The following is a 17,143-nucleotide window of genomic DNA, read 5'->3' as shown; positions in this document are numbered from 1 at the left end:
GTCCAAAGGCTGTTTAGTGTCGATTGAGGGTTTGTGTGGTCTTAGGGGTAAAAATTGTCTTTTGATTCAACCTCTAAAGGGTTCTCAAAGGCCGAAACTCAAAAGGATCATGGGGTCTCAGCAGTCTTCAGGGTCTGAAGGTTGAAAGTTACGTTCCAATCGGACGTAATTAATTGACTGGAGTATCGGCTTCGTGCAAACCCACGTCTGCTATCGCTGAATAATACAAAGATAATGATGTGATAATTATCATCATAAAGGCATATTTGGGAAAAAATTTGGGGATATGAAATTGCCGAGGGTTGTGACAAATCAAAGATCAAGTGCCCGTCTTCCAACCCAGTCAATTGCTCGAAAGGATTGTTGACCATATTGGATTGTCCAACAAGAAAAATGCAAAAAATATCCCGACATATTTTTCTTCACAACCGGAGAATCTCTTATTGAACATGTATCATCGATGGACCCACATCTCTTCATGTTTGTGAAAAGGACCCATAGCTCTGCTATATATGATGGTCAGGAAGGGTGAATCGAAATTGATCATTGTTTGACATTGGGAGCTTCATGGATTTTCATGGAGGAGACTGATAGTTGGTGTGGGTTCTTCTTCATATTTTTGTGCAGCACATGGTTTTGAGATGCATGATTGTCTGAGGGGGTTATGGATGTGCCATTGATGGAGTCACTTCTGTCGGTTCGGGAAGGAATTTGGAGTTTGATCACGGTGATAGCGATAACTCACCTTCTCTCCTACAAGGACACCATGGGGTCTAATTTCTGCCACCTAATGCTGGCAGACAAGGTACACCATTTCCCGTTCATCCAACAGACCCCAGGCAAAAATGGCATTCAATTCCTGCAGGAATTCTGTGCAGATGACTGTAGTAGGACCTGTTACAACGATTGTTTGTGAGAGTACGACTCTCATCTCATGTTGTTGTTCGTCTTTCGGCTGCTCCCGTTAGTGGTCGCCACAGCGGATTATCCGTTATGATCCGCATGATGATTTGGCATAGGTTTTATGCCGGATGTCCTTCCTGATGCAACCCTGGTCGCCTCTTACAACACAGGGATAAGGATTGGGTTTCGCCATGATTCCAGGCTGCCCTACACCCTCTCATAGCACGGCCCAGCGCAGAGCCCCCGTCCTCAAGAGATCCTCCAATCCAAGCCTCCAAGTTGCCGGATTACAGGCGCACGCCACTACGCCCAGTTTACTATTCTCATCTCATATGTATGTATGTATATATATATATATATATATATATATATATATATATATATATATATATATATATGTAAAGCTTTTTCTAATCACTGACTCACTCACTGATTGACTGACTGATATGAAATATCGGTACCTTCCGGGAGAAGTCCAAAGCTGAAATTTTGTGTGCTGTTGGAGATTCAAACTGATACACCAGAAAAATATGATTTTATCGTTGGTCCGCATCCATGAATGAAAATATAAATAAGTGAATCGAAATAAATGAAAAAAAAAAACAAATAAAAAAAAATGCAGGTGAGCAACCCAAGACCAGGGGGAAGCACGGTCATTTTGTTTGCCGACGGACATCGAAGCCGATCCACCGGAAAAAAAAAATCACACAATCGTTGGACAACATAGCAAATGAAAATATAAATGATTGAAAAACCAAATGAAGGTGAGCGACCCAAGCAGTGTGACCACTCCTTGGCTTTTTTCACAAGATCTTGGATTTTCGTTGTTCACATTGGCGTCTTGGATTTCTAAAGGTTTTCTATTATCATCGCTTTTCCGAAACCTTGTGAATTCTTGGCTTTTTTCATTGGCTCAGCTTGGCATTTATGAAAATGAGGAGTGGTCACACTGGACCCAATAGAAATCGGAAGCACAGTTTATATGCTTTCACAATGTGTCCGCAAGGTGGAAGCATACCACGCTCATGTGCTATAGTTTCTAACTGGAGCATTTTTGCCTGGGACGGCACAATCATTGATGCCTCGCTCTGCCTGCGAGATTCCAAGATGACTGCGAGACGCAGTTTATAAGCTGGATCCATATTCAAACCCAGACTAGATGACACAAAGGTGAGTGTGCACGTGGAACATGTCTTTCAATCCAGACAAATCTCACACTCTCACTATGTCTCTTCGAAAGGACCGTTTACAAAACCCCCCATCCACTTTCTCAACAATCCTCTGGAAGAAGTCTTTTCTTTCAAGCTTCTGGGTCTCACTATCTGCCATGACCTTTCCTGGGAAAGTCACATTTCCAACCTTGCCTCAAAAGCCAGTCGCCGACTGGGAATCCTCCGTCGTGCTAAGTCCTTCCTCGGCCCTCTTGAGCTCCTGACCACTTACAAAGCTTTTGTCCGTACCCTGATGGAGTACTGCTCTCCCCTCTGGGCTGGTGCTCCTGCCTCTCACCTTTCTCGACTTCACGCTGTCGAAACCAGGGCTTTTAAGATCATCGGCATCTCCCGCAATGAAGCTGAGTCTTTGGGCCTCTCACTCAATCACCGCAGGTTAGTCGGTGGTCTTTCTGTCTTCTACCGACTCCTCTCCAGCCTTGCCCCCCCTGCTCTCTCTGCGATTTGTCCCAACCACATTTCCACAGGGCGCTCAAGGTCCGCCAACAACCCCCTTCTGGTTAAACTACCAAAATCACGAATCACTGCTCATGTTCACTCTTTCATTCCTCTTTTTTCCCGCCTTTGGAATAAACTTCCTCACTCTATTCTTTCCCATTCTTCCCTCCAGGCTTTCAAAACAGCTGTTCACCACCACCTCTTATCTTCCCCCATCCAAATCCTCGATCTTTTCTCCCCCCGATAATCCACCCAAGCCCACTTCCTTCAATTCTCCTGCTTTCCTTCCTGAAAGTCCCTGTAATGTCCATCTTCTCCTCGCCATGTTCCCCGTCCCATCCCCATCCCTCTCCCTTCCACAGTTCACCTGTGTCTGTTCCCCAATGTTTTGTCCCTTCCACTCCCGCCCCTCTTGTCTCATGCCTCCTTGCTGTGAGTTGTGTGTTCCCTCTCATACGAGCCTCGACCAAGGTATACAAAAAAAAAAATACCTTTAGGTCATCCTGCCACCCTTTCTTTTTATCGGTAAAAACAAATGCAATTATGACTCATGTTATTGGATAAAACGGATTATGATGTGAGTTTGATGCGATAACGGATTATCGTGCATGTTTTCGACGAGAGTTATTTTGATTTTTAACACTTACACCCCATCCTTAATGCTGTCTTTGTAAAAATTAGATCATCCACACAAAGACCCTGTACCCAACCCAAACCCAAATCCTATTTTGAAAAGAAAAACATGTATTCAAAGGTTTATAGTTTTCCAGTCTCACAATATGAAAATCAAAGTTGTCTCATGGTTCCTTTTTTGAACTAAACTTTTTCTTATTTGGAAGCCTCGATAGTTACAAGTAACTCTCATTATTATCGTTGTCGCAATAATCATTGTGATATCTTTTGCAGTCTGCACCGGAGAGTGGACAGAGTGGTTTGATGTCAGCAAGCCAGATGCAAATGGAGAGGAATATGAGACATTTAAAGCAATTGAAGCCACAGGAGCGCATTTGTGTGCACCGGACCAGGAGATCAATAATATTGAATGCCATGCCAAATTATTCCCAAATATTCCATTCAACAAAATGGTGAGGAATGGCACTTGCGATGTGAACGTTGGTCTTGTTTGCATCGAAAATGCAGTTGGGCTGGGTCCCTGTTTCAACCATGAAATCAGGGTTTGTTGTGGCATGGCTCCAACAACAGTACTTCCACCACCAACAACAGCAATTCTGCCGACAGTGGTTCCTGTCCCCACAACTTTACCACCTGTTCCACCAATCATTCCAACTGCACCTCCACCGACGACAGCAGTGCCTGTTCCAACCGTTCCTGTGCCCCCGACCTTACCTCCTGTTCCAACAACAGCAATACCAACAGCAGTACCACCACCGACTGGAGTGCCTCCTACTTTACCACCTGTTCCACCAACAATGGTTCCACCTGCACCTCCACCAACGACAGCAGTGCCTGTTCCAACCGTTCCTGTGCCCCCGACCTTACCTCCTGTTCCAACAACAGCAATACCAACAGCAGTACCACCACCGACTGGAGTGCCTCCGACTTTACCACCTGTTTCACCAACAATAGTTCCACCTGCACCTCCACCAACGACAGTTGTGCCTGTTCCAACCGTTCCTGTGCCCCCGACCTTACCTCCTGTTCCAACAACAGCAGTACCACCACTGACTGGAGTGCCTCCGACTTTACCACCTGTTCCACCAACAATGGTTCCACCTGCACCTCCACCAACGACAGTTGTGCCTGTTCCAACCGTTCCTGTGCCCCCGACCTTACCTCCTGTTCCAACAACAGCAGTACCACCACCGACTGGAGTGCCTCCTACTTTACCACCTGTTCCACCAACGATGGTTCCACCTGCACCTCCACCAACGACAGTTGTGCCTGTTCCAACCGTTCCTGTGCCCCCGACCTTACCTCCTGGTGTCACAACAATGTTGACTACTTCAGAAACATTAATAACAGAGACCGCACCAACTGCAGAGAAGCCGATCCGACCCACAACACCACCTGCCGTGGGAACAACACCCGTTCCAAAAGGTAAGAATATAAATACAATATCTGGTGTTGATGAATAACAGACTTCTCCCATAAATTAACCTTCTCTTTACTTCTTGTTTGTTGTTTTGCTCATACTTGTTACATCACATCCCTTCAATGTCAAATTCTGCACGAGATCCTAAAGCTCTGACTGATGGCTAATTTGTGATATGGGACTTTAAAAATGATATATGAATGCTGATGAGACTTTTTATGCAGGCACGATGTGCACATTTTCAAGGATTCGCTTCCACTAACTGTGGCACTTTTAACCTTCCTTTATTTGGATGAAATCTCAAAGTGAAATGGTCTTCAAACAAAATTTTCAGCAATCACACAAAAGAGTGACCATTTCAAAATGGTTCATCAAAATTTTTGTGTTCTTCGATGCAAATCAAACTGAAGGGCCGAAGGGATCTAAAGTGTCCGAAGGTCTGTTGGGGTATCAGGGGTGGAAGGGGCCCAAAACAAAAGGGTCATTGGGATCTTCGGTGTCTAACAATATATAAAGAGTCTTAAAAGGGTCGAAAGAATCAAGAGTTTGAAGCAGTCTGAAGAGTGTAGACGTCTTTACAGGTCTCAATGGTGTGAAGGTCTCATCTCTAAAGGGTCGACGGTGTCCAAAGGCTGTTTAGTGTCGATTGAGGGTTTGTGTGGTCTTAGGGGTAAAAATTGTCTTTTGATTCAACCTCTAAAGGGTTCTCAAAGGCCGAAACTCAAAAGGATCATGGGGTCTCAGCAGTCTTCAGGGTCTGAAGGTTGAAAGTTACGTTCCAATCGGACGTAATTAATTGACTGGAGTATCGGCTTCGTGCAAACTCACATCTGCTATCGCTGAATAATACCAAGATAATGATGTGATAATTGTCATCATAAAGGCATATTTGGGAAAAAATTTGGGGATATGAAATTGCCGATGGTTGTGACAAATCAAAGATCAAGTGCCCGTCTTCCAACCCAGTCAATTGCTCGAAAGGATTGTTGACCATATTGGATTGTCCAACAAGAAAAATGCAAAAAATATCCCGACATATTTTTCTTCACAACCGGAGAATCTCTTATTGAACATGTATCATCGATGGACCCACATCTCTTCATGTTTGTGAAAAGGACCCATAGCTCTGCTATATATTATGGTCAGGAAGGGTGAATCGAAATTGATCATTGTTTGACATTGGGAGCTTTATGGATTTTCATGGAGGATTCTGATAGTTGGTGTGGGTTCTTCTTCATATTTTTGTGCAGCACATGGTTTTGAGATGCATGATTGTCTGAGGGGGTTATGGATGTGCCATTGATGGAGTCACTTCTGTCGGTTCGGGAAGGAATTTGGAGTTTGATCACGGTGATAGCGATAACTCACCTTCTCTCCTACAAGGACACCATGGGGTCTAATTTCTGCCAACTAATGCTGGCAGACAAGGTACACCATTTCCCGTTCATCCAACAGACCCCAGGCAAAAATGGCATTCAATTCCTGCAGGAATTCTGTGCAGATGACTGTAGTAGGACCTGTTACCAACGATTGTTTGTGAGAGTACGACTCTCATCTCATGTTGTTGTTCGTCTTTCGGCTGCTCCCGTTAGTGGTCGCCACAGCGGATTATCCGTTATGATCCGCATGATGATTTGGCATAGGTTTTATGCCGGATGTCCTTCCTGATGCAACCCTGGTCGCCTCTTACAACACAGGGATAAGGATTGGGTTTCGCCATGATTCCAGGCTGCCCTACACCCTCTCATAGCACGGCCCAGCGCAGAGCCCCCGTCCTCAAGAGATCCTCCAATCCAAGCCTCCAAGTTGCCGGATTACAGGCGCACGCCACTACGCCCAGTTTACTATTCTCATCTCATATGTATGTATGTATATATATATATATATATATATATATATATATATATATATATATATATATATATATATATATATATATATATATATATACATATATATATATATATATATACATATATATGTAAAGCTTTTTCTAATCACTGACTCACTCACTGATTGACTGACTGATATGAAATATCGGTACCTTCCGGGAGAAGTCCAAAGCTGAAATTTTGTGTGCTGTTGGAGATTCAAACTGATACACCAGAAAAATATGATTTTATCGTTGGTCCGCATCCATGAATGAAAATATAAATAAGTGAATCGAAATAAATGAAAAAAAAAAACAAATAAAAAAAAATGCAGGTGAGCAACCCAAGACCAGGGGGAAGCACGGTCATTTTGTTTGCCGACGGACATCGAAGCCGATCCACCGGAAAAAAAAAATCACACAATCGTTGGACAACATAGCAAATTAAAATATAAATGATTGAAAAACCAAATGAAGGTGAGCGACCCAAGCAGTGTGACCACTCCTTGGCTTTTTTCACAAGATCTTGGATTTTCGTTGTTCACATTGGCGTCTTGGATTTCTAAAGGTTTTCTATTATCATCGCTTTTCCGAAACCTTGTGAATTCTTGGCTTTTTCATTGGCTCAGCTTGGCATTTATGAAAATGAGGAGTGGTCACACTGGACCCAATAGAAATCGGAAGCACAGTTTATATGCTTTCACAATGTGTCCGCAAGGTGGAAGCATACCACGCTCATGTGCTATAGTTTCTAACTGGAGCATTTTTGCCTGGGACGGCACAATCATTGATGCCTCGCTCTGCCTGCGAGATTCCAAGATGACTGCGAGACGCAGTTTATAAGCTGGATCCATATTCAAACCCAGACTAGATGACACAAAGGTGAGTGTGCACGTGGAACATGTCTTTCAATCCAGACAAATCTCACACTCTCACTATGTCTCTTCGAAAGGACCGTTTACAAAACCCCCCATCCACTTTCTCAACAATCCTCTGGAAGAAGTCTTTTCTTTCAAGCTTCTGGGTCTCACTATCTGCCATGACCTTTCCTGGGAAAGTCACATTTCCAACCTTGCCTCAAAAGCCAGTCGCCGACTGGGAATCCTCCGTCGTGCTAAGTCCTTCCTCGGCCCTCTTGAGCTCCTGACCACTTACAAAGCTTTTGTCCGTACCCTGATGGAGTACTGCTCTCCCCTCTGGGCTGGTGCTCCTGCCTCTCACCTTTCTCGACTTCACGCTGTCGAAACCAGGGCTTTTAAGATCATCGGCATCTCCCGCAATGAAGCTGAGTCTTTGGGCCTCTCACTCAATCACCGCAGGTTAGTCGGTGGTCTTTCTGTCTTCTACCGACTCCTCTCCAGCCTTGCCCCCCCTGCTCTCTCTGCGATTTGTCCCAACCACATTTCCACAGGGCGCTCAAGGTCCGCCAACAACCCCCTTCTGGTTAAACTACCAAAATCACGAATCACTGCTCATGTTCACTCTTTCATTCCTCTTTTTTCCCGCCTTTGGAATAAACTTCCTCACTCTATTCTTTCCCATTCTTCCCTCCAGGCTTTCAAAACAGCTGTTCACCACCACCTCTTATCTTCCCCCATCCAAATCCTCGATCTTTTCTCCCCCCGATAATCCACCCAAGCCCACTTCCTTCAATTCTCCTGCTTTCCTTCCTGAAAGTCCCTGTAATGTCCATCTTCTCCTCGCCATGTTCCCCGTCCCATCCCCATCCCTCTCCCTTCCACAGTTCACCTGTGTCTGTTCCCCAATGTTTTGTCCCTTCCACTCCCGCCCCTCTTGTCTCATGCCTCCTTGCTGTGAGTTGTGTGTTCCCTCTCATACGAGCCTCGACCAAGGTATACAAAAAAAAAAAATACCTTTAGGTCATCCTGCCACCCTTTCTTTTTATCGGTAAAAACAAATGCAATTATGACTCATGTTATTGGATAAAACGGATTATGATGTGAGTTTGATGCGATAACGGATTATCGTGCATGTTTTCGACGAGAGTTATTTTGATTTTTAACACTTACACCCCATCCTTAATGCTGTCTTTGTAAAAATTAGATCATCCACACAAAGACCCTGTACCCAACCCAAACCCAAATCCTATTTTGAAAAGAAAAACATGTATTCAAAGGTTTATAGTTTTCCAGTCTCACAATATGAAAATCAAAGTTGTCTCATGGTTCCTTTTTTGAACTAAACTTTTTCTTATTTGGAAGCCTCGATAGTTACAAGTAACTCTCATTATTATCGTTGTCGCAATAATCATTGTGATATCTTTTGCAGTCTGCACCGGAGAGTGGACAGAGTGGTTTGATGTCAGCAAGCCAGATGCAAATGGAGAGGAATATGAGACATTTAAAGCAATTGAAGCCACAGGAGCGCATTTGTGTGCACCGGACCAGGAGATCAATAATATTGAATGCCATGCCAAATTATTCCCAAATATTCCATTCAACAAAATGGTGAGGAATGGCACTTGCGATGTGAACGTTGGTCTTGTTTGCATCGAAAATGCAGTTGGGCTGGGTCCCTGTTTCAACCATGAAATCAGGGTTTGTTGTGGCATGGCTCCAACAACAGTACTTCCACCACCAACAACAGCAATTCTGCCGACAGTGGTTCCTGTCCCCACAACTTTACCACCTGTTCCACCAATCATTCCAACTGCACCTCCACCGACGACAGCAGTGCCTGTTCCAACCGTTCCTGTGCCCCCGACCTTACCTCCTGTTCCAACAACAGCAATACCAACAGCAGTACCACCACCGACTGGAGTGCCTCCTACTTTACCACCTGTTCCACCAACAATGGTTCCACCTGCACCTCCACCAACGACAGCAGTGCCTGTTCCAACCGTTCCTGTGCCCCCGACCTTACCTCCTGTTCCAACAACAGCAATACCAACAGCAGTACCACCACCGACTGGAGTGCCTCCGACTTTACCACCTGTTTCACCAACAATAGTTCCACCTGCACCTCCACCAACGACAGTTGTGCCTGTTCCAACCGTTCCTGTGCCCCCGACCTTACCTCCTGTTCCAACAACAGCAGTACCACCACTGACTGGAGTGCCTCCGACTTTACCACCTGTTCCACCAACAATGGTTCCACCTGCACCTCCACCAACGACAGTTGTGCCTGTTCCAACCGTTCCTGTGCCCCGACCTTACCTCCTGTTCCAACAACAGCAGTACCACCACCGACTGGAGTGCCTCCTACTTTACCACCTGTTCCACCAACGATGGTTCCACCTGCACCTCCACCAACGACAGTTGTGCCTGTTCCAACCGTTCCTGTGCCCCCGACCTTACCTCCTGGTGTCACAACAATGTTGACTACTTCAGAAACATTAATAACAGAGACCGCACCAACTGCAGAGAAGCCGATCCGACCCACAACACCACCTGCCGTGGGAACAACACCCGTTCCAAAAGGTAAGAATATAAATACAATATCTGGTGTTGATGAATAACAGACTTCTCCCATAAATTAACCTTCTCTTTACTTCTTGTTTGTTGTTTTGCTCATACTTGTTACATCACATCCCTTCAATGTCAAATTCTGCACGAGATCCTAAAGCTCTGACTGATGGCTAATTTGTGATATGGGACTTTAAAAATGATATATGAATGCTGATGAGACTTTTTATGCAGGCACGATGTGCACATTTTCAAGGATTCGCTTCCACTAACTGTGGCACTTTTAACCTTCCTTTATTTGGATGAAATCTCAAAGTGAAATGGTCTTCAAACAAAATTTTCAGCAATCACACAAAAGAGTGACCATTTCAAAATGGTTCATCAAAATTTTTGTGTTCTTCGATGCAAATCAAACTGAAGGGCCGAAGGGATCTAAAGTGTCCGAAGGTCTGTTGGGGTATCAGGGGTGGAAGGGGCCCAAAACAAAAGGGTCATTGGGATCTTCGGTGTCTAACAATATATAAAGAGTCTTAAAAGGGTCGAAAGAATCAAGAGTTTGAAGCAGTCTGAAGAGTGTAGACGTCTTTACAGGTCTCAATGGTGTGAAGGTCTCATCTCTAAAGGGTCGACGGTGTCCAAAGGCTGTTTAGTGTCGATTGAGGGTTTGTGTGGTCTTAGGGGTAAAAATTGTCTTTTGATTCAACCTCTAAAGGGTTCTCAAAGGCCGAAACTCAAAAGGATCATGGGGTCTCAGCAGTCTTCAGGGTCTGAAGGTTGAAAGTTACGTTCCAATCGGACGTAATTAATTGACTGGAGTATCGGCTTCGTGCAAACTCACATCTGCTATCGCTGAATAATACAAAGATAATGATGTGATAATTGTCATCATAAAGGCATATTTGGGAAAAAATTTGGGGATATGAAATTGCCGATGGTTGTGACAAATCAAAGATCAAGTGCCCGTCTTCCAACCCAGTCAATTGCTCGAAAGGATTGTTGACCATATTGGATTGTCCAACAAGAAAAATGCAAAAAATATCCCGACATATTTTTCTTCACAACCGGAGAATCTCTTATTGAACATGTATCATCGATGGACCCACATCTCTTCATGTTTGTGAAAAGGACCCATAGCTCTGCTATATATTATGGTCAGGAAGGGTGAATCGAAATTGATCATTGTTTGACATTGGGAGCTTTATGGATTTTCATGGAGGATTCTGATAGTTGGTGTGGGTTCTTCTTCATATTTTTGTGCAGCACATGGTTTTGAGATGCATGATTGTCTGAGGGGGTTATGGATGTGCCATTGATGGAGTCACTTCTGTCGGTTCGGGAAGGAATTTGGAGTTTGATCACGATGATAGCGATAACTCACCTTCTCTCCTACAAGGACACCATGGGGTCTAATTTCTGCCAACTAATGCTGGCAGACAAGGTACACCATTTCCCGTTCATCCAACAGACCCCAGGCAAAAATGGCATTCAATTCCTGCAGGAATTCTGTGCAGATGACTGTAGTAGGACCTGTTACCAACGATTGTTTGTGAGAGTACGACTCTCATCTCATGTTGTTGTTCGTCTTTCGGCTGCTCCCGTTAGTGGTCGCCACAGCGGATTATCCGTTATGATCCGCATGATGATTTGGCATAGGTTTTACGCCGGATGGCCTTCCTGATGCAACCCTGGTCGCCTCTTACGACACAGGGATAAGGATTGGGTTTCGCCATGATTCCAGGCTGCCCTCCACCCTCTCATAGCACGGCTCAGCGCAGAGCCCCCGTCCTCAAGAGATCCTCCAATCCAAGCCTCCAAGTTGCCGGATTACAGGCGCACGCCACTATGCCCAGTTTACTATTCTCATCTCATATGTATGTATATATATATATATATATATATATATATATATATATATATATATATATATATATATATATATATATATATATATATATATATATATATATATATATATATACATACATATATATGTAAAGCTTTTTCTAATCACTGACTCACTCACTGATTGACTGACTGATATGAAATATCGGTACCTTCCGGGAGAAGTCCAAGTCTGAAATTTTGTGTGCTGTTGGAGATTCAAACTGATACACCAGAAAAATATGATTTTATCGTCGGACCGCATCCATGAATGAAAATATAAATAAGTGAATCGAAATAAATGAAAAAATAAAAAATAAAAAAAATGCAGGTGAGCAACCCAAGACCAGGGGGAAGCACGGTCATTTTGTTTGCCGACGGACATCGAAGCCGATCCACCGGAAAAAAAAAATCACACAATCGTTGGACAACATAGCAAATGAAAATATAAATGATTGAAAAACCAAATGAAGGTGAGCGACCCAAGCAGTGTGACCACTCCTTGGCTTTTTTCACAAGATCTTGGATTTTCGTTGTTCACCTTGGCGTCTTGGATTTCTAAAGGTTTTCTATTATCATCGCTTTTCCGAAACCTTGTGAATTCTTGGCTTTTTTCATTGGCTCACCTTGGCATTTATGAAAATGAGGAGTGGTCACACTGGACCCAATAGAAATCGGAAGCACAGTTTATATGCTTTCACAATGTGTCCACAAGGTGGAAGCATACTACGCTCATGTGCTATAGTTTCTAACTGGAGCATTTTTGCCTGGGACGGCACAATCATTGATACCTCGCTCTGCCTGCGAGATTCCAAGATGACTGCGAGACGCAGTTTATAAGCTGGATCCATATTCAAACCCAGACTAGATGACACAAAGGCGAGTGTGCATACCTTTAGGTCATCCTGCCACCCTTTCTTTTTATCGGTAAAAACAAATGCAATTATGACTCATGTTATTGGATAAAACGGATTATGATGTGAGTTTGATGCGATAACGGATTATCGTGCATGTTTTCGACGAGTTATTTTGATTTTTAACACTTACACCCCATCCTTAAAGCTGTCTTTGTAAAAATTAGATCATCCACACAAAGACCCTGTACCCAACCCAAACCCAAATCCTATTTTGAAAAGAAAAACATGTATTCAAAGGTTTATAGTTTTCCAGTCTCAAAACATGAAAATCAAAGTTGTCTCATGGTTCCTTTTTTGAACTAAACTTGTTCTTATTTGGAAGCCTCGATAGTTACAAGTAACTCTCATTATTATCGTTGTCGCAATAATCATTGTGATATCTTTTGCAGTCTGCACCGGAGAGTGGACAGAGTGGTTTGATGTCAGCAAGCCAGATGCAAATGGAGAGGAATATGAGACATTTAAAGCAATTGAAGCCACAGGAGCGCATTTGTGTGCACCGGACCAGGAGATCAATAATATTGAATGCCATGCCAAATTATTCCCAAATATTCCATTCAACAAAATGGTGAGGAATGGCACTTGCGATGTGAACGTTGGTCTTGTTTGCATCGAAAATGCAGTTGGGCTGGGTCCCTGTTTCAACCATGAAATCAGGGTTTGTTGTGGCATGGCTCCAACAACAGTCCTTCCACCACCAACAACAGCAATTCTGCCGACAGTGGTTCCTGTCCCCACAACTTTACCACCTGTTCCACCAAGCATTCCAACTGCACCTCCACCGACGACAGCAGTGCCTGTTCCAACCGTTCCTGTGCCCCCGACCTTACCTCCTGTTCCAACAACAGCAATCCCAACAGCAGTACCACCACCGACTGGAGTCCCTCCTACTTTACCACCTGTTCCACCAACGATGGTTCCACCTGCACCTCCACCAACGACAGTTGTGCCTGTTCCAACCGTTCCTGTGCCCCCGACCTTACCTCCTGTTCCAACAACACCAATACCAACAGTAGTACCACCACCGACTGGAGTGCCTCCTACTTTACCACCTGTTCCACCAACAATGGTTCCACCTGCACCTCCACCAACGACAGTTGTGCCTGTTCCAACCGTTCCTGTGCCCCCGACCTTACCTCCTGTTCCAACAACGGCAATACCAACAGTAGCTCCACCACCAACTGGAGTACCTCCGACTTTACCACCTGTTCCACCCACAATGGTTCCACCTGCACCTCCACCAACGACAGTTGTGCCTGTTCCAACCGTTCCTGTGCCCCCGACCTTACCTCCTGTTCCAACAACACCAATACCAACAGCAGTACCACCACCGACTGGAGTGCCTCCTACTTTACCACCTGTTCCACCAACAATGGTTCCACCTGCACCTCCACCAACGACAGTTGTGCCTGTTCCAACCATTCCTGTGCCCCCGACCTTACCTCCTGTTCCAACAACAGCAATACCAACAGCAGTACCACCACCGACTGGAGTGCCTCCGACTTTACCACCTGTTCCACCAACAATGGTTCCACCTGCACCTCCACCAACGACAGTTGTGCCTGTTCCAACCATTCCTGTGCCCCCGACCTTACCTCCTGTTCCAACAACAGCAATACCAACAGCAGTACCACCACCGACTGGAGTGCCTCCGACTTTACCACCTGTTCCACCAACAATGGTTCCACCTGCACCTCCACCAACGACAGTTGTGCCTGTTCCAACCGTTCCTGTGCCCCCGACCTTACCTCCTGTTCCAACAACAGCAATACCAACAGCAGTACCACCACCGACTGGAGTGCCTCCTACTTTACCACCTGTTCCACCAACAATGGTTCCACCTGCACCTCCACCAACGACAGTTGTGCCTGTTCCAACCGTTCCTGTGCCCCCGACCTTACCTCCTCTTCCAACAACAGCAGTGCCACCACCGACTGGAGTGCCTCCTACTTTACCACCTGTTCCACCAACAATGGTTCCACCTGCACCTCCACCAACCACAGTTGTGCCTGTTCCAACCGTTCCTGTGCCCCCGACCTTACCTCCTGTTCCAACAACAGCAATACCAACAGCAGCACCACCACCGACTGGAGTGCCTCCTACTTTACCACCTGTTCCACCAACAATGGTTCCACCTGCACCTCCACCAACCACAGTTGTGCCTGTTCCAACCGTTCCTGTGCCCCCGACCTTACCTCCTGTTCCAACAACAGCAATACCAACAGCAGCACCACCACCGACTGGAGTGCCTCCTACTTTACCACCTGTTCCACCAACAATGGTTCCACCTGCACCTCCACCAACCACAGTTGTGCCTGTTCCAACCGTTCCTGTGCCCCCGATCTTACCTCCTGTTCCAACAACGGCAATACCAACAGTTGCTCCACCACCGACTGGAGTGCCTCCAACTTTACCACCCGTTCCACAAACTACATTTCCACCTGCAACTACACAAGGTGAGTGTTCATGCATGTAGATTTAATGGTAATTTTACTCTCTCCTTACTTTTGCTGTGATTACTATTGACGTACTTTGTGCAATATTGAAGGAAGAAATTGGCTTTTTTGTTTTGTGCTTGCACTGTTTGCATTAACAAATTAATATGTTATGTGTATTTTTCCTGGACATATCTAATCCCAGATATCTCTGAATAAAAGACACACAACAATATATTAATTTGAAGTTGAATCCCAGGCAAAAAATAAAATTCTCATTCCTTGGATGATGATGACGTTTTGAATGCCTCTCTCCCTCTCGCACTGGAAGCAGGTCGGTGTTCTTTCTGTCTTGTACCGTCTTCTCTCCGGCCTTCTCCCCTCCTCTGTATGTGATCTGTCCCCCCTATATTTTCTCAGGGCGTTTAAGGTCCAACAAAATCCCCTTCTGGTAAAATTACCAAAATCAAGAATCACTGCTCACCTTCAGTTTTTCATTCCTCTTTTTTCCCCACCTCTGTAACAAACTCCCACATTCTTTTCAATCCCACTCCTCCTTCCAGGTCTTCAAAACAGTTGTTCACCAATTTTTGTTTTTTTGTGATACCTTATCGAGGCTCGTATGAGAGCTAACACACAACACACAGCAGGGGTGGGTGCGGGGGGGGGGGGCAGGAGAGGGAAGGACAAAACAATGGGGAATAGAGACACTAGGAGATCTGTGGAAGGGAGAGGGATGAGGTGGGGTGCACGGGATATGCAAGATGGATATTGCAGGGACTTTCAGGAAGGAAAGCAGAGAATTTGAAGGAGGTGGGTTTGAGGTGGATTAACGGGGGTAGAAAAGATCGAGTTTTTGGGTGGGGGACGATAAGAGGTGGTGGTGAACGGCTGTTTTGAAGGCCTGGAGGGTAGAATGGGAATGAACAGAGTGAGGTAGTTTATTCCAAAGGTGGGAAAAAGAGGAATGAAAGAGTGAAGGTGAGCAGTGATTCATGATTTTGGTAGTTTTAGTTGAAGGGGGTTGCTGCCGGATCTTCAGCGCCCTGCGGAAATATGGTGGGGACAAATCGCAGAGAGAGCAGGGGGGGGGGGCGAGACCGGACAGGAGACAGTAGAAGACAGAAAGACCACCAACCTGCCTGCGGTGAGAGAGTGAGAGGCCCAAAGACTCAGCCTCATCGCACGAGATGCTCATGATCTGAAATGCCTTGGTTTCCACAGCGTGAAGCTGACAGAGGTGGGGAGGCAGGAGCACCAACCCAGAGTGGAGAGCAGTACTACATCAGGCTGCAGACAAAAGCTTTGTATTTGGTCAGGGGCTCAGGTGGGCCAAGAAAGGACTTTGCACGACGGAGGATTCCCAGTCGTTGACTGGCCAGGTTGGAAATGTGGCTTTCCCAGGAAAGATCATGGCAGATAGTGAGACCCAGAAGCTTGAAAGAAAGGACTTCTTCCAGAGGATTGTTGAGAAAGTGGATTGGGGTGGGGGGTGGTTCCAAACGGTCCTTTCGGAGAGACATAATGAGAGTGTGAGCTTTGTCCGGATTGAAAGACATGTTCCACGTGTTGGACCAGTTTGTGATTTTACCCAGATCTGCAATGAGTGAAGAAGCTGCTGCTTGCCGGTCTGAGGGATGACAGATGGTATGCCAGAGGGTGGAGTCATCAGCAAAGAGATAAAGAGGATTTTCCAGAGAGTTGGAGATCTTTACTCCCCGTTAGTCCACCCCAAACCCTCCTCTTTCATTGTCTCTGTAGTACCATCTTGTTTACCCCATGTATCCTGCCACAACCTTCTCCCTTCCATAGATATCCTGTTGTCTTTGTTCCCCACTACTTTATGCTTCCCTCATCCACCCCTCTCGTCTCCTCCCTTGTTGTATGTTTCTGTGTGTTTGCTCTTACACGAGCCTCGACTTGGTTAAAAAAATTAATTTTTTTAATTTATTTTTACCCTTGATAGTTTTGTCTCATGCTTTTGCTCTC

The 17,143-nt window shown here is 45.2% G+C and overlaps 1 protein-coding gene across 1 annotated transcript in view; it reads left to right on the top strand.

The window, feature by feature from the left end:
- Positions 1-17,143, top strand: part of LOC147009643 (uncharacterized) — a 104,217-nt gene that overhangs the window by 54,375 nt on the left and 32,699 nt on the right. The window contains 4 exon segments of the mRNA XM_085863154.1: positions 3,480-4,631; positions 8,786-9,747; positions 9,750-9,936; positions 13,109-15,175. Of these exon segments, the coding sequence (XP_085719280.1) occupies positions 3,480-4,631; positions 8,786-9,747; positions 9,750-9,936; positions 13,109-15,175 (4,368 nt within the window).

This window comes from Eptatretus burgeri, chromosome 17, assembly GCF_056783735.1.
Source record: "Eptatretus burgeri isolate ZD-2024b chromosome 17, Ebu_testis_v1, whole genome shotgun sequence".
In the NCBI taxonomy this organism is placed as follows: Eukaryota; Metazoa; Chordata; class Myxini; order Myxiniformes; family Myxinidae; genus Eptatretus; species Eptatretus burgeri.
The sequence above is the reverse complement of the archived record's forward strand: the minus strand, read 5'-3'. Positions and strand labels throughout refer to the sequence as shown.